Raw genomic sequence first — 23,480 nt, 5'->3', positions numbered from 1 at the left:
GTGGAATAAAGTACAGTCTTCCTTATGATCTTATGACTATGACAGAAGGGTTATTAAAGTTCTCTCCTGGTTTTAATATATTAGGAATGAATAAATATCCAGTAGAGTTGGTTTAAGTAAATTTCATAGAAAAATACTTAGGAGCAGCAGGATGAATCACACAGAGAGCAAGCATGGTTGCTTACTGCATCTTGCCATTAAGGACTCAACTTCTCTTCTAAATCTAGAAATAGTTATTTCATCTATGTCCATGGTGCTGCCACCAATAATGACAAGATGCCTATATAAGGAGTCTAGTGAAGCTCCAGGGGACAAAGAACCAAACACGACGTTGAAATTTCAAATGTAACAGTATCAATCATATTTGACTTTTGCATTTTTTATGTTTTTTTCTAGTTTCTGTTACTATTTGACAACAAAAGCGAGAGAAGAAGGAAGAAAGGAAGGAAGGAAGGAAGGAAGGAAATAAAGGAAGGAAGGAAGGAAGGAAGAGAAGGAAAATAAAATCTGATTTTGTTGTTGCTGTTGAAACTGGCAGTGGCCCGGCATAGCTGTAGAGATCAGATCCCTGGAGATCTGGAGATCAGATTCCCACAGCGTTCTCCTGATGCTGAGGAAACTCAAAAGGGAACCATTTACATAAGGAGGAAACCTAAATCAAATATAAAGACTAGTTAGAGAAATAAAAATGCTCCATATAATATTCTACTTATCAGCATTATGAATTAGAATGGAATAGTTAAACTCAATTAAATTTAAATCAGTGTAATATTTAAAATATGCCACTTTATATTCTGTCTCCAGTTAAGAGAGAAAAAAGAAGGGGAAAAAAATGACAGGGAAGCCATTGTGATTTTGTGAAAGCTCCAAGAAAATTAGATCTTATGCTTATATTAAGACTGCTCAATGGTAATTACATTAGGATTTTTAAGATTTAAATTAACTAATTTTTTAAAAAGGAACAACGGGATTAGGGTTGATAAAATTTAATGTATGGAATTTCTAATCTCAAGTAATATTTTAAAGTACTTTAAATATGTGGGATATTGTGATCTCAAGTAGATTTTAAAGCATTTTAAAAGTTAACTAAATTTGCCAAACACTGGCAAAATCCTTTCTTTTTCTCATTTTATGGAGAAATTCTAACCTTAATGTGTTACTTGGGAAGTATGCTATCTCAGGTTCCAATGCAAAATGTTTACTTACATAAAGGAATTATCTCCACCTTGTGGTCTCTCAGAGTTTCGACTCTGAACATTTAGAAGAGATGGTTGCATAAAGAGCTTGTACTTTCAAACACTAGGTGGGCTCACCAGGGACCAAGGTCTCCCAGTTGCTGGTAACTAGGTAACGTTTCTTCTCACTCTCCAAGCTGTGCTTTGGGTTGCCATCAGTAGAGTCAGATCTTAGCTATAATGCTGACAAAATTAAGTGGAGGATTAGGGGACACCCTCAGGCAAAAGGTGCCAGTCTCTGATACTGAGACATCTCTCTCAGGGAAACAAACAAAGTAGGATCTGTATGAAATCAAGTCAAGGTCAAAAGTTTGAAACCCACCACTTCATCACAGCTAACTTAGAAGATAGGGTTTCAGCATTGATTAAGAGGACAGAGATAGGACCCTTACAAATGGCTATCACTATATGTTCATTTGGAGAATCTCTGCTCCTTTATCATAGTTCTCATTTCTTATCATCAAATCTTGAAGTCGTTATTGAGGCAGGAGACCCCTATGGATTGGCACGCAGAAATCACTGTAACAAAGCACAGAAAGCAGAACATAAGATTTAAGTAGGTAGGAGGTTTTATTTTCACCTGACCTATAAAAGGAGACGGAAGGAAGGAAACTGAGAAAAGTGCAGTGTCTACCATTGAACCATCTGCACAGTAGACGAGCTCAGTATTTTTTTAAATAAATGTTTTGTTGCATGTATGCACCATGGGCATAAAAGCTCCATTCATTCTTTCATCCAATAAATATTGATTGTACAGCTATTGTGTGCCAGGGATTGTGTTATGGATGCAGAGATGAACAAGAGCCACTGTCCCTCTCCCTGCCCTGGAGTTGCAAGCAGGATTCTTTTTTTTTCTAACAGGATACTTCTTTACATATAATAAACTTGACATTGCTACAATAAAGGCAGGAATCTGTAGTAAGAGAACACATCAACTTTTATAATTTTACCCCTCTCCGTGAGTTACTGGTTTGCTACATATACAGGGAAGATGAATAAATTATCTTTAGCCTTTTTTTAGATGACTAAATTTGTCTTTAGCTTTGCAAAACTCAAAGGAAAAATTCTTCTATACATAATGGCTTTATATTTTGCTTTCTTCTATTATTCTTTTAGCTATATCAAGTAAGTCAATTACTTAGGGACAGATTTTCTAGTTTTTGCAATCATTCAGGCTTGATGGTGCATTTGGCGGGGGGCGGGGGGGACAGTCAGGGAACAGTTTCCTTTAAATCAAACTTCTAGTGAAAGGGGACAAAGGAAAATTACTCAAATCAATTAAATTTTGCCTCTTGTTAGTTTATCTTAGAATGATAACTCCTGGAAAAAATCACTTCATGTTATTTTAAAATGTCTTAAGTATTGTTGTTTAGGGTGAGGGATACCTTCAAGAATCTGAAGACCAGAGAAATTTCTGTCATGTCAGGCTGTGAGTGAGCTGTTTTGTGGGGCAGTGGTTCCAGAAAATGTTGGAGTTTAATGTGCCTGATGGTAGAGCACAGCTGACACTTTCTAAACCTATAATCATGGAATCCTAGGCTCGTAGAGTCCTGGAGATTGCATACTGCCCGGAATCTCGCATACTGGGCTTTACTACTAGAATTACCTGAGGAGTGGTGGTTTTTTTTTTTTTTTGTCATCTAATATTTATTGAACATTTATTACATGCCAAGTTGTATGCCAAACACTTTATATAGTTCTAGAAGGGGAAGAGAAATTTGAAGTCAGAGTTCAGGATGATGGTCTCAGATAATGGTCTCTTTGCCCTATCTATTTGAATTCATGTCTGAGTCCTAGAGAGAGAAGGATTATAGCAGGAAGCAGACAGAAGTAATTTTCACACAAAATCTATGAGAGATTTTGGGATCCCAAAGTAGTGCCCCTCAGGAGCTACCATGACTAAGTATGATACCAAGGAAATATGTCTCTTGTTGAGCACCATGCACGGTGTCCCATGGACATGAAATGATTTCAGGGGACAGTCAACCACGTGCAGCCCTTACAAGGAGGAGAATGCAGTGGAGGTAGTGTCAGAGCCTGTTGGCATTTCATGGGCGACATTGCTGATGAGAAAGAGAGGGAAAATGTTTGCATTTCTGATATGGCCCAGATCAGCTATGTGGGGACACTTGAAGATAACTCCTAGAAACTGCCACAGTTGTTGAGGACCCTTTCATAGAAGTAAGAGAGTAGCTGGGGTCACTGCAGAAGGGATGGAGAGCCCACAATAGCAGTGAGAATGAAACAGAGAAAAATGTAACACCTAGATATTTATGACAGGAAGGAATACTTCTGGTGGATGTTATAAGGATGTCAGAAGGACCTGCACTTACTCGCAGAATATGTTCCCCTCTTCCTCATTATTCCATTGCACATAAAGTTGAAAATCTTAGTTAGACACCCTTTGAACTAGGATATGTAGACTGAAGATTATGTAAAAAGGGACAAGCAGAAGAAAAAGAACAAAGACACAAAAGAAAATAAAGTTTTTTTTCTAAGTGTAGAAAGCAACTAAAATTTATTCTCAATATATGTTCTAGAGATAGAACCACTAGTCATAAATATCAGTGACTTTTGAATTGTAGTTTTCCATTGGCTCTAATAGTGAATTTTATTCTTTGTAAATTTTTAAGTGTAGATAATTCTAAAAGCTTGTGAAACGTATGATTGCTTCATGCAGCCTCTAGGATAGCTCTGCTGTACCCTGAGATCCACATTAGTATCTTTTCAAACACCTTATTTTTAAACACAGATTCACACTCAGGCTTACTAAATTAGAATTTCTGGTGATAGGCCCCAGGAATCTATATTAAAAAATTTTTTTTTAATGTTTATTTATTTTTGAGAGAGAGAGAGAGGCAGAGAGTTGAGCAGGGGAGTGGTAGAGAGAGAGAGGGAGACACAGCATCTGAAGCAGGCTCCAGGCTCCAGGCTCCAGGCTCCGAGATGCAGCACAGAGCCCGATGCAGGGCTTGAACCCATGACTGTGAGATCATGACCTGAGCCAAAGTTAGACAGTTAACTGACTGAGCCATCCAGGTGCCCCCCCAGGAATTTATATATTTTTTTTTCAATGTTTTTTATTTATTTTTGGGACAGAGAGAGACAGAGCATGAACGGGGGAGGGGCAGAGAGAGAGGGAGACACAGAATTGGAAACAGGCTCCAGGCTCCGAGCCATCAGCCCAGAGCCCGACGCGGGGCTCGAACTCACGGACCGCGAGATCGTGACCTGGCTGAAGTCGGACGCTTAACCGACTGCGCCACCCAGGCGCCCCAGGAATTTATATTTTTAATCATTGACCCACATGAGTCTGGCACGCATCCTGATCTGGACACCAACCACTGTCTAAAACTGTAGAGGGTCTAAATTTTGCTGTAGTGCAAGGTATCAAGTTAGTCTGACACTGTTTCATGGATGCGGGCAGAATACACAAGAGCCCTGAGCCAGAGACAAAGAACTTTATTACTCACAGCAAGAGTAGTAGCCAGAGTGCATCATTTGCACTGGTTTCCCAGCCCAAACACCAGATTTAAAGAGAGCCAGATGATACTAGCAAATGAAGGGGGTATTTAAGAGAGGAATCCTGAACTTGAGGAACTTGATTCTTTTATAATGGGTAGTAAGCACATCTGCTTTCTTCTTGGGATGGAGACACCATCTTTGTCTTCCAAGGCTATTTGCTATGCAAACACCCTTGAAAAAAAAATACTCTAAATAAAGGTAGTCAGTGATTCTGTATAAGATGTGCAGAAATACAAGATACCCATAGAGAGTTATGTCCCTAAAACGACTTAGTCCAACAATCTCATTTTGAGGATGAGGTAACTGAGCCCCAGAGAGCTAAATTGCTTCGTGATGTATTCCATAGGTGGCTTCATTGGGTTCAATCAAGAACCCTGTTCTTTCCATGCTTGTTCTACTCATGCTTTCCCAGGCACCTCTCTTCCTCTCTGGTTGGAGGAATTGGTTTCCTAGAGTTAGTAAGCTGTGAGAGATTAAATTATTGGACAGAAGGATTTGCTACATGAGTGTATAGTAATGACAAGTGCACATGTTGAGGGCAGGCCAAGAGAGAATTTGAAATGGAGTTAACAAGAAATCCATCACCAGCCAAGCTGCCTTCCTCCAGCCTATTTGGCTTGCAACGATAATGACATAACATGACACAAAGCTTTATTTAAACTGAATTGGTAATGTGGTCTTTGACTTCGTAGGCAAAGGAAAATATTTGAAGTTCCTTGCTGTTGTCTGTTCGTGACATTCAGCTACCTAAAGGGTAGATTATTACATATTAATGAAAGAGAGCACTAATTCATAGTTTTGTAATTCATCTGTTATAATATTTTAGTATATTTTAATAGAAAAAGTAAAAAAAAATAATGCAAATCTATATAAGCCACCTAAAATCCTTTCTTACATGAAATCAGTAATAAATTTAATAAATGGTCCTAAAGATCAAGCAGTGAGTAATATCAGTAGTGAGGAAAACGATAGTAAAAATGATGGGGTTTGAATATAATATTTGCCTTCAAGAGGATAAAAATTTGTTAGCTTGACACTTTAATGACAACTAAAGAGAACAGAATAGAGAACTATTAAAATAATTTTCACTCATTACAAAGAATATGTAGAATTTAGAAATCTTGAATGGATTACCATATACTTCTGGGTACTAATTAAGAAAAGTCTTACAGAGAGCATGTAAATTATAACTATTGACACCATTTAATAAATTTTAATAATGACTTTGTCTTCTTTCAGATACACTGTCCTGCCTCAGAGCTTCAGGTAGTTTCTAGAAGGACATTTATGAAAGACATACCTTAAAATTTCTATGAGTCCTCAAATATGTAAATACCACTATAGCACAAATTTTTTTTAATTGGGGAGTTATTTTTTTGAAAGTTCCAACATATCTGTTACTCCCCTAGAGTTAACACATACTCACTGCGACATGAAAACCACAACCTCACCCTCAGATGTGTGTCCATCTAGCTCGTCCCTTCCAAGTCACGGCATGGTGGCAAGCAATTCAAAACCATTTCTTGCAAAACAACGCATCACTAACATCTTGTAGATCTTTGAGGTCACTCATAACCAATCAAACCATGACTTTTAAATCTGTGAATGCCAAAGGGTCTGCTGTATAATAAAAGAATAAATGCAAAAATGTCTGTGTGTACCTCTGGATGACTAATGTAATCCTTTCTCCCCTCAAGGACAAGGATATTCCTGTGGAAGAAGAAATTGAACCTGCCCCAGTTCGGAGGATTCTGAGATTCAATGCTCCAGAATGGCCCTACATGCTGGTAGGGGCTGTGGGCGCCTCTGTCAATGGTTCAGTCACACCTCTCTATGCCTTTTTATTCAGCCAGATTCTTGGGGTAAGCAAACAGCTGGGTTCACGTTATTCTCCTCACATTGTTTGTTTTTGTATCAGTGGGTATTGTCATTTTTGATAGGCTGGCTTTGTTGTTTTAATGGATGTAGCTTTATTTTCCTCACAAAGGACTAAAAGTGCCTTGATTTTCCATTGCACAGAAGACAAGAAGGTGAAGCTGAACACTCTCATTTGGGCTGGCAGGACGCTCATCCAGGCATCATGTCTGCGAAAAACTGCACTATGGCTGCAAATTTAGTGTTAGAAGAGGGCAATTTCCCTATATGCAAACAAAATCAGAATGCAAAGCAGGTTCGTCGAATAGTACAAAAGGATTTTAGGGCCGTTTTGATCTTGCTGAACAGCTGAGGTGCAGAGTTTGGCTTATAAAAGCAGGTGTTAGTGCATGTGTAATTCTCTTCTCTGCTGATTGCACCATTGAAATGGCAAGGTTGGGGAGGAAAGAGGAAAAGGAGGAGAGAAGTACAATAAGGCACGGATAAAGAATGAGCTTATTCCAATTTTCACTTCCTTAGGAGTTTTTGTATTCTCCATCTGACTTTGTTGCTACAATAAAAATTAACAATAATTACAAATATTAATTTACACTAAGCACATTATATATAATAGTTTACTAAATTTTCCTAGTTAACCATCTGAGGTAGGGATTCTTATTGTTCCTGTTTTAGCAAAAAAGCAAATCAAGTTATACAGAATTTAGGATAGCAAGTAATGGATCTGGGGTTCAAATCTGCAGAACCTGGAGAGCCAGGTTCTAACAAAACTTTATCATTGCAAAATTAGTTATCAAAACGCTGCCAAGTTTCCTTAGTTGAAATTTACGCCACCCCCCACAAATCCCGTGAGATCAACAAGGAGGCAAACCTAGAATCTAGATAACTTTTTAAATTTGTTTATGGTGAAGTAGGAATTAATTAGGTGGTAGGACCATGAGTAGGAGGCACCTTTTCCAAAGCCTAGCCTCAAGGATTTGCCAGTATACCACACAGCCAGAGCTTACTAAGAGTCCTGAGTTTTTCTTTTCCCCCACTAGTCTCTCTTTTGCGGCTTCTCTGGGAGGTCCCGACCAGAAAAATGTCCCCACAGGCATGAATCATACAGAAAGACCCAGAGAGTCCATAAACAAAATCAAGTCATTTGTGCAGGGAGGGCCTCAGTCGCCCTTTTAATTTTTATACTGCCCCCTTGTGGGAAGTGAGGAAATCATGTTAATTTCAGAGAAGTAGGAAACTGGAAACCGAGAACTTCAACTCTGGTAAATTGAATTTCTGGTTATGTAAAACCCTTTATGATGAAAATCCCTTAAACAATTAATTTATCATCCTTCATGTCTGGTAAGTACAATATTTTAAATGCAACATAAATGTTCTTTTTTGACTCAACAGATGTTTGTTGATCATCTTCCACAGACACTATGCTAGAAACTTGGGATTGCAGTATCAGTCATGGTGCCTTCTCTAATAGAGTTTCTAGTCTATGAGGAAGACAGACATTAAACACAAAAATCTATTCATAATTCAACAAATATGTATTAATCATTTATGGTTTGCCAGACATTATTGCTGGGCTTGAGGATAGACGGAGGAACAAGAAAACCAAAGCCCTTCCCTTCTCTCATAAAGCTGACATTCTAGTAGGGAAAGGCTCTGGAAATGCATCTCAGAATAGTGATGAGGTGCAGAGGGTGTGGTGGGTAGGGTTGAATCTGTAAAGACAATTGCCCTAGATGTTTGCTTTTTAAAATAAATCCAGAATAACAGCTTCTTTGCTGATTCTCACTTTCTTAAAAAACAGAGTAAAGACTGTACTGAGCTTCACCCAAACCCTGTATATGAGCTCCTGTGGAAAGAGCTCTGGATTCCTAACCCAGAGATCTTTTTTTTTTCTGAAACTGGCTCTTCTAGTTACTTATCAAGCACTGTATGCCTTGGGGTCATGCCATGCCATTTCTCTGGGCCTTAGGTTCCTCAACCACAAAAGGAAGGATTGACAAAAATGGTTTCTAAGATAACTGCCAGTTCCAAGAGTCTATGAAACGGCCAGGTCAGATAAAACCTGACGATTCAGCTGTAACACCTGCTCTCTAGAGCAGCTTCCAGTTGTTGGTAGTGACAATCGTTATGTGATTCTTCTGTTCACAACCAGAAATCCTAGGAAAAACTTGGCTTGAGCAATAAGGCTTTTCACTTAAGGGCTGCAGTTACCAGAGTAACAGGATCTGGTTGGTGGAATCCAAAGTTTGCTCTTGTTTAATGTTCTCACCGGGTTGTATTTTCTAAGAGAATGATGCTGAACAAAGTACTATTTTTCCTCTCTGATGAAGGAGATCATTCTGTTTGTCTCTTGCATAATTATCACATATTCATCAGTAGATTCATGATACTTTCATCTCATAGGATATAATCATGAGTCAGATAATAGTCTGTTTGTAATTGCGCTATTTTCATTCTGACATACCTAAAGGGCACAATACTAACATTTGGTGTATTGAGACCACAGTTTGGAACACAGACCCAGCAAACGATTGGACACTATTAGGATCCTGGTCTCTAATCTAGTGATGCATCAATACACACATAAAACATAATGTATCTGATTCACTTTCCATGGGTCTATTTGACTTGGAAAGTGTGCATGTGTTCCAAGCACAGCAATGTGGACGTAGCATGCTGGGAAAAAGCACGAGTTTTGGAGTCAGTCAGCCCTGGATTCGTATTAAGTCTCTGCTCTGTATTCTCTGTGTACATTTAGGCAAGTGGCTTTTCCTTGATGAGTCTTAGTTTCCTCATCTGTAATTTGGGACAAGAAAATCTACCTCACTGGGTTGTTTTAAGAAGCCTAATTTAAGGAAATCTTCACTGAAGTTAAAGTAGGTTAAGTTACACATTTGGCACCTGGTAAATAGCAAGAGTTTAATGAATATCTGTTTTCTCCTTAAACAAACTCACCATTATAAAAATGGCACAGATGTATTATAAAGGAGCCTACGGATGGGTAGCCTTTTGGGTTGATTTCAACAAGAACAAAACTCAACAACAAAGAACTCATGGAGTAGAATTTTGTTAAAAGAAGTTATGGATAGCGAGATGCCCACTCTTGAACTGGACACTTGTATGGATTTAACATCAGCCAAACACTCTTTTTTTAACCCAGACAAGATGAGTCATGCCAAGAGCCAAGAGAGCTGGCAAGAAGAAAATCACTGGAATCTGAAAAAATAGGCCTTTCCCTACCTAATAATAACCACTAGCTAAATGAACTTGGACAGAAGTTTTGATGTTTGGGGCTCTGGTTTACCATCTCTAGAATAAGAGTTAAACTGGCTAATCTGCACTTCTATAGTCCTTTTGTCCATGATTATAATAGGTGACATGAGGAAGGAATGGAAATGTGGCATCACTGTTTGGGGTTTGGGGGATGTGTATAATGATTTTAAAAACCAAACTGCAACATGTCTTTAAACCCCTAAATTTATAAACTCTGTAAAGTAAACACATGAGTTATTCAATGCTGGGGAGAAAGACCTTGGAATCTTCCAATCCCACTTCCACCTGTATTAAGAACCATGAAGACCCTAGAAATTATCCTAGAAACAGTAGATTTTATTAATCTGGAACTCCCCTCTCCACTTTGGAATTTGATTATTTGAATAGGTTACTTTTGCTTTGCAAAAAAGGATTTGTTAATGGAGTAGTATACATTGTTTTCAAGAGATTTATTTGGTATATAACAGGCACTCAATAAATATGTATTGCATAAACGATTTCTTTTGAGCAACTGCTTGTTAGCATTGTTCTAGTTACTTAAATTAATTTAGAACAATAAATAAAGTTCTCTAATGTGTACGTTTTTGAACTCAAGTTTCCCTCACTTAAGCCCAAATTAGGAAGTTTTGTTGTACCTAAAATCTATTCATTATAGGGCACTATCATTAGAATATCCAGCTGTTCTTTCCATTTTCTTATTGCAACAGCGTAGTCCCCAATCAGTTACTTGAGCATACATCTGCAAGTTCAGAATACACTTATAAAGTATAGTTTACCATTTATTATGGACTAAAAAAAAATTCACGACTTCCATAGTTTTTTGGGGGGGAGTAGAGAATGTTTTCAACTTTTCCTGATTTGGAAACAACAACCTCTGGGGCATCTGGGTGGCTCAGTCGGTTAAGCATCTGACTTCGGCTCAGGTCATGATTTCATAGTTCGTGGCTTCCAGCCCCATGTCAGGCTCTGTGCTGGCAACTGAGAGCCTGGAGCCTGCTTTGGATTTTGTGTCTTCCTCTCTCTGTGTTCCTCCCCCACTTGTGCTCTCTCTCTCTCTCTCTCTTTCTCAAAAATAAACATAAAAAAAAAAAGAAACAACAATCTCAGCCTCAGATGGACAGAAAGTGTTCTTTCTCCTAAGCCAACTACAGTTAATGGCTAGTTGTTTTTTAAATGAAACTATTATTCATATATTATAAATATATATATTTTTATATATTTATTAATTATTATTTATATTATTATATATTATTTATATTATTATATTATATTATTATATATTATTTATTATATATAATATTTATATATAATATATGAATATGATCTATAAAAGTAATAACAGAGTACCTGAGTGGGAAAATCATCTTTATTGCTTCTGTTATGTGAGAAGGACAAAGGTCATGATAATACTTTGTGCTTTGTTCCAGAAAACATTCTTCCTTCCTTCCTTCCTTCCTTCCTTCCTTCCTTCCTTCCCTCCTTTCTTCCCTCCTTTCTTCCCTCCCTCCCTGCCTCCTTCCTCCCTCCCTTTCTTTGTTCCTTCCTTCCTCTCTTTTTTCTTTGCCTTATTACATACAAGATTTGAGATATTTAATGATACTTATCATCTGTATCAATGAAAAGCCAACACAATTGCCTACATCAGGCCAAGAAACAAGACAGAATTTCTGCAAATTGTAGATATTGGTTTTCATTTGCCAGGCTTCCTTCCCCACAAGGAATTAAAATACACATATTCATAGCTAACTTTGGTTTAATTACTGATATGTTCCCTTAACCTGATGGTTAAGAGAAATTCCTTTTAAACATATTTTATTTATTTTGCTATTGTTTGTAATACTAAAGTAACATGTTTGCTTACTTTCTTGCAAAGACTTTTTCACTTCTTGATAAAGAAGAACAAAGGTCACAGATCAATGTTGTGTGCCTGCTTTTTGTAGTATTGGGCTGTATATCCATTTGCACTCAGTTTCTGCAGGTAAGGAGTTTTATTTTTTTGTAAGTGATTTAGCTATTTTCTCCCTTTTCGTGTTAAAATATCACTAAAGATTCCTTTATGTTTTAGGGATATGCTTTTGCTAAATCGGGAGAACTCCTCACAAAAAGGCTACGTAAATTTGGTTTCAGAGCAATATTAGGACAAGACATTGGCTGGTTTGATGACCTGAGAAATAGCCCTGGGGCACTAACAACAAGGCTTGCTACAGATGCCTCTCAAGTTCAAGGGGTAAGCTATGGGGGGAAATCAGGGGTGTTATTAACTGGAGTAAATATTCTTTCCTTTGAGAATTATGAAAATTACCTATGTGTTTCCCATGAAATAGGAACTCATGGGACTGAGATGCCCCAGAGCCACATTTTCCACCATTTCCAATGCTGACAAACAACAGTGTGTCCCAGGCAATGTCCAGAATCAGTGCCATGAGTCCAAATCTGTCCGGGTTTTAGATTTTGTGGGAGTCTAGCAACTGAAAACTTTCCTGATACTCATTTCTCAGATCATTTTCAGGCCCAGAGGCTCAGATTCCACAAGACTTAATAGCTCCCCCCAGAAGGTGGAAGCAAAGCATGTGTGGAAGAAAGCCTCTTACATAGATGACCAGCATGCAGGTCTTAGGAAAAGAGAAGCTATTCTGAGCTGCCTCTGAAAAATGCCAGTAAGGAAACTGAAGGAAAGAAGTAAATGATTGCCATCTACAATCTTGAGGCATTCATAGAGACAGAGCTGTGGTTTCTCAACCTCAGAACCGGCAGCCTTGTTCAGGGGACTTATACATGTGTAAGGTGAGGCCATGCCTTTAGGAAACTAGGGGTTTGTATTAAGGTAACAAGAGTCAAATGTGCCGTCCAGAACCTCTACTCACTTTTTGTGGGAAGGAAGGAAGGAAGGAAGGAAGGAAAGAAGGAAAGAGAAAGAAAAAAGAAAACCACAGTTTATTTGTAAGGTTCTTGGAAGAAAAAAACGCCCTGGATTGATGGTGCTGTACTGTGTGTCTTGACTCAAAAATATGGACAATGATATGGGAGAATTTCTGAGGAACATGGAATCTTCTTCCTCAGAGCTTTCTTTCTATATATATATGTGCTTTTTACAGACTCCGGGTCACACTCCATGAATCATTTTGTAATCTTTCTGTTTTTTCCCTACAACAATCTGCTGTGAGCATATTTTGGCCGTTACATATTTTTCTACGGTAGATTTTTTTTTTTTTTTAATTTTTTTTTTCAACGTTTTTTATTTATTTTTGGGACAGAGAGAGACAGAGCATGAACGGGGGAGGGGCAGAGAGAGAGGGAGACACAGAATCGGAAACAGGCTCCAGGCTCCGAGCCATCAGCCCAGAGCCTGACGCGGGGCTCGAACTCACGGACCGCGAGATCGTGACCTGGCTGAAGTCGGACGCTTAACCGACTGCGCCACCCAGGCGCCCCTTCTACGGTAGATTTTTGACGGCTGCATAGTTCATCATTTTAATGTATCATCATTAAAGAATTCCTTATTTAAATGTTTTTTCTTTCTGTTTTTTTCCCCCTTATAAGCAACTTCTATCATTTTACATCAAGCTTGGCACATCCTTATTCATTTTTTTGTTTTGTTCTCAAAATAAAATCACTGGATCAGAGTATACGATCATTTTGAAGGGTTTTAATGTGCATTGTCTTACCGCTTGGAGAAAGTGTGTAGCAATTTCACTTTTACCAACTGAGTATTCTAGTGTCCAGTTTACCTGACACTGAAGTTTAGGTTAAATAAATAAGCTATAAACTTATCTCTTCTATTTTTGCATCCTTCAGTCTGCAAGGTGCTTTTTAAAAAAATTTTCTTAATGTTTGTCTATTCTTGAGAGAAAGAGAGCGTGAGTGGGGGAGGGGCAGAGAGAGAGGGAGATAGAATCCGAAACAGGCTTCAGGCTCTGAGCTGTCAGCACAGTGGGGCTCGAATCCACAAACTGTGAGATCATGACCTGAGCCAAAGTCAGACGCTCAACGCTCAACCGACTGAGCCACCCAGCTGTCCCGAGCAGATTCTCTTAAACAACACAAAAAAACTTAAAGTAGACTTGTCAGACTACATAAAAACTTAAAACTTTTGTATAAACAAATGGTAAAAACTAGAAAAATATTTATAACAAAAATTAATACACCTGATAACTCTAATATGTGTAGTGCTCTAAAATTGGTTAGAGAACAAAAATAAACAAAATAATAAAGGTTAAAAAATAGTATATGGACAAACCACAAAAAAGAAATGCAGCAGGACAATGAACAAATGAAGAATTGCACAACCTTATTAATAGAAAAATACTAATAAAAGAATGAAGCACCATTTTCCACCTATAAAAACAATTGTGAATGACAACTTCCTATATTTGTGAGGATGAGAAGAAATGGACGCACTCATAAAATATTGGTTATAGTTTGAATTCTTTCAACATTTTTTAGAGAATAATCAGGTATGCAAATCCTGTGACTAAAATTTGTATGAGTTAATTCTCTCCTATTTTGTGACAATATGCATTCAAGGGTATTTTTTATATTGGTCAAAAAATTAATAAAATCCCCTGGAAACTACCTGAATATCCACCAGTGGGAAAATAGTTGAGTGAATACATCCCTACTAAGGAATATTAGGCAGCTATCTTTAAAGGTGTTAATGTAATGATCCGGAAGGATGGTTATGTTACAAGAAGTGAAAAAAAATCAAAGTACAAAGTAGTATCTAGACTGATCCCTTTTTGTGAAAATGTTTATTATTATATATGTGTATATATTTTGTGTCTTGAGCTGTATTACTTTAAAAAAATTTTTTAAATATTGATTGAATATAATGTTAAAAGAAAAAATAAGGATATCCCAAAGAACTATTTAGCTATTTTTCAAATTCTCTATAATGCCTAACTGTCCTTGCCAACCCGAAATTCTTTTGTTCTTTTTAACAGTGGTAAAATATACAAATCATAAAATTTACCATTTTACCCATTTTTAAGTGTACAATTCAGTGGTATTAAGTATATTTACATTGTTATGCAACATCACCACTATCCATATCTAGAACTTGTCATCATCCCAAATTGAAGCTCTATATCCATTAAATATTAACTTCCCATCCCACTCTCGTCCCAGGCCCTGATAAAACCACCATCACACGCTGGCTCTATGAATTTGACTATTCCAGGAACTTCATATAAGTAGAATCATACGATATTTGTCCTTTTGTGGCTGGTGTATTTCGCTTAGCTTAATGTCCTCAGGGTACATCCATGTTGTAGCATGTGTCAGAATTTCATTTCTTTTTTAAGTCTTGAATAATATGCCATTGTTTGTATAGATCACATTTTGTTTATCCACTTATCTGTCAATCAACTTGGCACTTGGGCTCCTTCTGCCTTTTGGCTATTGTGGATAATGCTGCTATAAATATAGGTGTATAAGTGAATTCCAAATTTAACTTTGACTCCTGTGTTCAAGGAAGTTATTATCAATACATGGGAGGGAATTCTTTGGACCACAGAGTTCATATTCCATTTGAATCTTCAATATAATATGCAGAGGTAAATTATTCTTGCATCGCATTTCCTTAGCACCTATGGTTACCTACTAGCTTACCTGTGGTTGTTTTAAATAATGCTAAAGCCTCTACAATTTTGACAAAAGTCATTGCAGTTGTACCCACGCAAGTCTTTTCTACACAGAAGGTGCCAACCTTTGGTCACATCTGCATAACTGCAACTGAAAGAAGAGTTGGAACCATCAAATAATTTTCATTATAAATAATAATCACTATGAGTGTCCGTTCTCCACTTATATTGAGACTGAACCTTTTTTGTCCATTTCGTGTTGACTGAACAGCCAGCTATTAAGTCAGGATGTAATTTTGTACTGATGAACAAGCTAAATTCATTGAGAAAGAACGTGCTCTCTTATAATAGTCTTGTACAAATTTTAAAAGTATAATTACAGAACAATCATCAGTCTTCACTGAATAATCAGAAATATTACCATATGACCAATGCCTGGGCATTTCCAAGCAGACCAAATGCATAGGCATGTGAAATATATGCAGCCCACACTTAGCTGAATTAATCTCACACTGACTGCTCGAGCTCTGACACCCATGAAATGAGATTAGACAATAGATGAGCTTCCAAAAAACCATGAATAAAAGGGACTTTTATTAACCCAACCTTCAAATGCATTAGGGAGTTCATTATTTTAAAAAAATCTTTCTAAACATAGAACTACCAAATGACCCAGTAAATCCACTCCTAGGTATATATATCCAGAAGAATGAAGACAGGGACACAAATGGATATTTGTACATCAGTGTTCATTCATAGCAGCAGTATCCATATGGTCAAAAGGTGAAAACAACCCAAGTGTCCATCAACAGATGAATGGATAAACACAATGTGATATATACATATAATGAAATATTATTCAGCTTTTAAAGGAATGAAAGTCTGATATATGCTACAACATGGATGGACCTTGAAAATATTAAGCTTAATAAAATAAGTTAGACACAGAAAGATATTGTATGATTCCATTCAGGTACCTAGAAGAGGCAAATTTATAGAGGCAGAAAGAAGAATAGAGGTTGTCAGGGGCTAGGGAGAAGGAGGAGGGGGGGTTATATTTAATGGGTAGAGAGTTCTTGTTGTAGATGATAAAACGAGTTTGGACAGGTGCCTGAGTGACTCACTTGTTTAATTGTCCAACTCTTGATTTCAGCTCAGGTCATGATTTATGGGATTCTCTCTCTCCCTGTCTCTCTCTCTGTCCCTACCTCACTTGTGTGTATGCTGGCTCATCTTCTCTCTCTCAAAGAAAAAAAAAGATTTTGGATATAGATGGTGGTGATGTTTACACAATACTGTGAATGTATTTAATGCCACTGAATTGTACACTTAGAAATGGCTAAAACGATAAACATCATGTTATGTATATTTTATCAGAATAATTTTTTAAAATAATCTTTTTAGTATAAAATTGCCTTTTCGTATAGTGGTATTTGTTGAAAGAGACTGTGTGTCTCAGATTGGTTGATTGCTTTTGGTTTGCAGGCGACTGGCTCTCAAATCGGGATGATGGTCAATTCCTTCACTAACATCACTGTGGCCATGATCATTGCCTTCATCTTTAGCTGGAAGCTAAGCCTGGTTATAGTGTGCTTCTTCCCCTTCTTGGCTTTATCGGGAGCCATACAGATCAGAATGTTGACAGGATTTGCCACTCAAGACAAGCAGGCTCTGGAGATAGCGGGCCAGGTAATCTTACAGACCCAATTTTCAAACTGCTTACAGCTAAGTGGCTGTCAGACAAACCATTGAGAATGAGTTGTACAAAGAGACTTAAGAAAGCTGTTAGGCTACAAACGTTGATCTTTGGAAACCTCCCACTAGCCTTTTTTATATGTGCCTTTGCCCCAAGGCCGTGACAACAAAGCTGTGATGCTGTGAGTGTAAACAGGTGTAGAGAAACAGCGGGGCAAACACAGAGGGTTACATGTTCAATTTCTTCTCCAATGGTTATTTCCTCCACATTCTAGTTTGGTGTATTCTTATTCGCAAGAGTGGAGAGTTCACCTTTCCGTCTACTTGGTTTTTTTTAGCTAAATGTTTTTCCCAGGTCATGCTGCCCACACAGAGAGGAGCCACCATCTTTTTAATGGCAGATAATTTTAATTTTCACACTTCACTGTCTGCTAGACTTAGGACAAATGTCTTTCCCAAATAGAACTATGAGATGCAATTTAGTTCTCAAATACTCTTAGGTTTCAGCGATGCACTTTTAAAAGTGTGTTCTAATGAGTGTCTTGTACCAGGGGTAAATGAGGAGATGGTGGCATAGATATTTATCAGGTATAAGAAATCATGTACACACACATACACACCTTTATTCTCTTAACAAATTTACTGTTATCTAGGTTTCGTGTCTTAAGAGAAGAGATGTAAACATTGCCCAAGTAGACAGAAGCCAAAAAGTTTCATATGCCAATGGGAGAAAGTAGCCCACCTTTGTGCTACTTTAGGACAGGATGCTAATTCAGAAACAGTGATTATTTACCATAGTGTATGGATTGAAACAACTACAAATTCATAGTATAGACTAAAAGATAAACTTCATACTTATATAATATTTGGTCAGATTATTTTTTAAGAAAATAGAATCATACTTTAAATTTGTATTATTAAATATATTTTGTCTCAGAAGACATCTACAGATATTGTTTTGGACATTTCAATAGATTACCAAAAAAGCTAAGAAGTTTTCAAGGATAAGCGTGTGTACATTTGTTCTCTTCTCTCTTCTACAAGTGGAGACAAAAAAAAAACAAAACATGTTAGTATTAATTAGAACTTGAGTTTAACTGCTTCATGAGCCAGGTAGGTTGATGTCCGACACGTTCTTTGTGTTCCTAGATGATGCCTCCATCACAGATTTGTACCACATTTTGCCATTTACACCACATTAAGTCCATGTAGCAACTGACATGTCATGAGAGTAGTTATTTCTGCTCTTTAATTCCTAAGACTCCTTTTCATTCTCCAGGTTACAAATGAAGCTCTCAATAATATCCGCACTGTTGCTGGAATTGGAAAAGAGAGGCAGTTTATTAAAGCATTTGAGATTGAGCTGGAGAAGCCATTCAAGACAGCCTTTCGAAAAGCAAACGTTTATGGATTCTGCTATGGTTTTTCCCAGTGCATAGTGTTTGTTGCTAACTCTGCTTCCTACAGATATGGAGCTTACTTAATCCTCAATGAGGGGCTCCATTTCAGCTATGTGTTCAGGTGAGGACTATCATGCCAAGGTCATAAAAGATCGACACTCTAGGGAGGAATGGCCTGGTTCCATCAGGCAGCTCTTGCTGCTTAACAAACCATACCAAATTTGATATCTTGAACAGTTGGGATTGATTATTTCTGAAGATTCTATGGGCTGTCAGGGTGTTCTTCAGAACTGGACTGATTCAGTCAGGCTTCTGAGTGGGCTTCTGTCTCCACCTGACTTCTCTAGCAGGTTGGCTTGTTTTCTTCATATTATGGTCTCAGTACTCCAAGTACAACAGAAGAGAGTAAGCCCCAATGCCCAAGGTGAAACACTTGAAAAGTGTTTGCATTTTCTAATATCTCTGTGGCCAAGGCAAGTCATACAACCAAACCCAGATTTAAAAAAAAAGAGAATGAAATCTACTTTTCAATGATAGGATCCGATTGTGTTTCTCCTTTATTGTCACACTGTTGTCACACACACACTTCTGATCCCTGATTGGGTGTCCTACAGTTCAACTTAATTCTGACACCTTCTACCTGGAGACAGCATTGAACCCCAGAGCCTAAGGATGCAGTCCTGTAAGACTGCCCAAAACACCTTCCTCAGACTCTTTCTTCAGACACCCTACCTTTCTCTGGAGGTGAGGGGCTGGGATAGGACTGAAATTTCCAATTTCTACCTCTAATTGTGTGGTTGCCTCCCTTGGCAACTGCTACCAGCCCCCATCCTTAGGTTAATAGGGGCCTTCCAAAGTCACTTCATTAACACAACAAAAGACACCTTGATGGTTCTCCAAATTTAGGAACTTCCAAGGGTTTAACAGTTGTGCCAGGAATAGGAGCCAAAAACCAAATACATGTTTCTTAGTATAAATCATAATATCACAGAGGAGTAAAAAAGCCATATTGTAAAGGGATGTGTACAGAGTAATAGGATAAATGAACCATTGATACAGTTTATTATACTGGTTAATGCTGAGGAAATCTAATGCTGAGGAAATCTTGGATCAGATGGTTCATAGAACCATCTTATTAGAACTCTGCCTCTTGCAAGGAAGACATATTTCCAGCTGAATCCTCCTAGGTAGAGACAGCAAAGGCCAGGACAGGGGAACTATGTTCCTTTCTTATAGTTCAAGCCGGCTCTCCTGATAAGATTAGCTTTGAGTTCAGTGTCTCACATTTCTAGAGGTGAGAGCCAAAGTGTGTCAGGGTACCAAAGGACTGGATACTCATGTATATGGGTGTAGCGGGGGTGTTAGAGGGATGAGGGCAAGGTGGTCTGAGAAAGCCTTGGAGGACATTAGGAAAAGTGGTCCCAATAGAAATCTGTTCTTTTGGGTTTGTCCTCAAGCCATGAGTTCTGTCTTCTTGCCTTCTATCTTCCTTTTAGAAATACAGAAGAAATTTCTTCTCCTGCCCTACTATACCCACTCCAATCAGGAAAGCTTCTTTTCCAAATTTTTGCATACTGAGAGCTGTTAATCCAAATCAGAAATCACAGACTGTTGACTTCTTAGTTTATGTCAGAAATTTGAAGAATTATTGGACAATATGTAAAAATTGGGAAACTATACAAAATCCCCAACTTCTGGCTTCTCTTTAAAAACTGACTCCCTCTCTCTCTGCTTCTCGCTCCCCGCCCCCGTGCTGTCTCTCAAAAATAAATAAACATTAATTTTTTTTTTAAACTGAAAGATCATCTTCCACCATTTCCCATTTTATTCCAGGTGCTTTTCATTGCTTTAAGCTTTGGGCTGGGATCCTGGAGATGTTTGGCCTAAAAGAATTCCTGCTTATGAACGAGCCGTTCATAAGGCACAAACACTCTCCCCTCCACCACCGCAGAAGCAGGCCTTCTGGGCGTGGTGATGCAGATGGTCAGCTTGGATGCCCCTCACATCATCATCTATATAGCACCAGAGCTCTCTCTCACCATATTTATCACTCATTTATCCCTTCACCCATTTCCTCATTAATTTTGCACATGTTGAATATGTTAGAAGTTGGGATAAGTACTGTAGAAGCAAACGGACAATTTTATCTTTCTCATGGTGTCTGAAGTGTGAATGACACTCATGCTTGGTACTAGTGATGCTTCACTAATCATTATCTTTTATGCACTTATTATAGATTCGAAAAATGTTAGCTTTGTAAGAACTCAACCCGATCTGATGATCTTTCGAGCCCCCTTCCTCCTTTTTTAAAAATTCTCAGGAAATTTTTTTTCCCAAACAAACCTTTGAAAAAGAGGCCATTGTAGCTAAAGCAGGGTTTGGAGGTGTGAATCCCCCTCGTTCAATTTTCCCCTCACCATGTTGACATAGAACACCTCGGAAAACTACCAGTGTCTCCAAGCCCCCATTCCCAACAAGTCGAAGGTGACCTGCTCAAAGTTGCTCAGTTCTTTCCTAGTAGAACCAGGGCCGGGCCCCCAGACATCTGCCCCTTAGGCTGTCACACCAACCATGCCACACTCCTTCTCTACCTGGGTGTCTGTCCAATTACAGGGTGATCTCTTCAGTGATACTAAGTGCGACAGCTTTTGGAAAAGCCTCTGCTTACACCCCTAGTTATGCCAAAGCTAAAATATCAGCTGCACGCTTTTTTCAACTGCTGGACCGACAACCCCCAATTAATGTGTACAGTAGTGCAGGTGAAAAGTGGGTAAGTACTGAGGGAATAGGAGGGAGGTGGAGGAGGACTGTGCACGTGTGTGTGGTGTGTATGTGTGTGAACAGCTAGTCATACAATACTACCTAGCACTTTCCTGCAGTATATGGGTTCATTCACATGAATGTAGAATACACAGACAATAGATTTATAAGTGTAAAGGAATGAAGTAAATTAGCATTAAAGTTTATTCACAAGTCTGGCATTTGAATAAGGCAATGATATCCAGTGAATGCTGAATTCTGTGTAATATAAAGCACACTGAGTTCCAGAATGAATGAAACTGGATATCTTTTGAGACCTACCCAACCACCATGTTTTCTACTAATGTTCTGGTATGGAATGTAGAAAAACCAGTTATTCCTGTCCAATAATATTGATTTAATTCATGTTTATCTAGATTAATGTGGACTCCCTGAAAACCAATTTGATATCAACAAAATATCTTTTCTTCTAATTGATAGTCCCAACAGGTATTTTTTTTATCTTCCCCGACTATTTAAAAAAAATTTTTTTTAATGTTTATTTTTGAGAGAGAGAGAGAGAGGGAGGGAGGTAGAGGGGGAGGGCAGAGAGAGAGAGGGAGACACAAAATCCCAAGCAGGCTCCAGACTCTGAGCTGTCAGCACAGAGCTCTATGCTGGACTTTAACTCAGGAGCTGTGAGATCATGACCTGAGCCGAAGTCGGACCCCTAATGGACTGAGCCACTCAGGAACCCCCTGCCCAACTATTTTTTAATGTTTTTATTTTATTTTATTTATTTTTTATTTTATTTATTTTTTATTTTTTTATTTTTGAAGGAGAGAGACAGAGCATGAGCAGGGGAGGAGCAGAGAGAGAGGGAGACACAGAATTCGAAGCAGGCTCGAAGCTCTAAGCTGTCAGCACAGAGCCCTATGTGGGGCTCGAACCCACAAACTATGAGATCATGACCTGAGCCAAAGCCGGACGCTCAACCGACTGAGCCAACCAGGCGCCCCAATTTTTTAATATTCCAGTGTGTTCAAGAGAGCAAAACAAAACTAAACCCTAGTAAAGCTGAACTAAATTCAGAAATCCTTGTAAATTGATCAAATGACCTGTTCTTCCTTCAGCTCAATAAAAGTGAAGCTTCTGCATTATTAAAGTCTATCCATTTCTAAAATTCATAATTCAGGTAGTACAACTGAAGGTACTACCTTTTCCATATAGGCTCAAGTAACTTTCTGAGTCATTTGAAGTTTAATGCTATTATTTGAAATCTTTAGGGGAAGCAGAACTATAAGGGTTTGGACAGTTACTGGCTTCTGTGATGGAATCATATCTACTAGTTGTTCTCTTCCATTCAGAATAAATGGATGACAAGGAAATCCCATTAGGTTAGAATGGGAATGAGAGGTCACATGTCTTTAATTTCATTGTTCAAGCATCCCTTTGTTCTATACCTGCCAGAATCGGGAACAGAATGCCATTTCATTAAATGGCTGTCTTTATACTTCACAACATGGCAGCATGCAGTTGAAGGTATCTTAAGCAAGGATTTAAAACTCAGATTTAGGTACATTTTTCAGTATTCTAGATTCTAATAGGAGCACATGTAACTCCAATCTTCCCATCCACAGGACAACTTCCAAGGCCAGATTGACTTTGTTGACTGCAAATTTACATATCCTTCTCGACCTAATGTACAAGTTCTGAATGGTCTCTCAGTATCGGTTCGTCCAGGTCAAACACTGGCATTTGTTGGAAGCAGCGGATGTGGCAAAAGCACCAGCATTCAGCTTTTGGAACGTTTCTATGATCCTGACGAAGGGAAGGTGGTAAGCAGTGCAAATGCTTTTGAGAATTTTGCTTTCTGCAGAATATCTCCAACCCCTTAAAAGTGGTTTTCAAGATTACACCTCGCCAGACTCACTGTAACGTGCTTGCCTCGGACACTTTCCCTTATGGGTATTGTCTAGTTCCAGTCATTTGCTGGTTGACCTGATTCTACCTTACAATTTCTAATACCATATACTTCCCAGTTCCAGATGGTCTGCTGACCAGTTAGACAAAGAAAACTGGGCACACTGCAAAGCTGGAGATGAGTGTGTTTAACAGAAGCATTTGCTTACCTGTAAATGGAGCAGAATGTGCAAACAAAT

The 23,480-nt window shown here is 38.3% G+C and overlaps 1 protein-coding gene across 3 annotated transcripts in view; it reads left to right on the top strand.

The window, feature by feature from the left end:
- ABCB11 (ATP binding cassette subfamily B member 11) overlaps positions 1-23,480 on the top strand; it is an 80,391-nt gene that overhangs the window by 49,789 nt on the left and 7,122 nt on the right. For all 3 annotated transcript variants that reach the window (XM_042952581.1, XM_042952582.1, XM_042952580.1), the window contains exons 18-24: positions 6,458-6,622; positions 11,779-11,883; positions 11,971-12,132; positions 16,970-17,173; positions 18,459-18,700; positions 21,193-21,349; positions 22,959-23,156. In XM_042952581.1, coding sequence (XP_042808515.1) covers positions 6,458-6,622; positions 11,779-11,883; positions 11,971-12,132; positions 16,970-17,173; positions 18,459-18,700; positions 21,193-21,349; positions 22,959-23,156 — 1,233 coding nt within the window. The remainder of the gene's footprint in view (positions 1-6,457; positions 6,623-11,778; positions 11,884-11,970; positions 12,133-16,969; positions 17,174-18,458; positions 18,701-21,192; positions 21,350-22,958; positions 23,157-23,480) is intronic.

This window comes from Panthera leo, chromosome C1, assembly GCF_018350215.1.
Source record: "Panthera leo isolate Ple1 chromosome C1, P.leo_Ple1_pat1.1, whole genome shotgun sequence".
Lineage (NCBI taxonomy): Eukaryota > Metazoa > Chordata > Mammalia > Carnivora > Felidae > Panthera > Panthera leo.
This window is presented reverse-complemented; position numbering and strand designations above follow the sequence as displayed.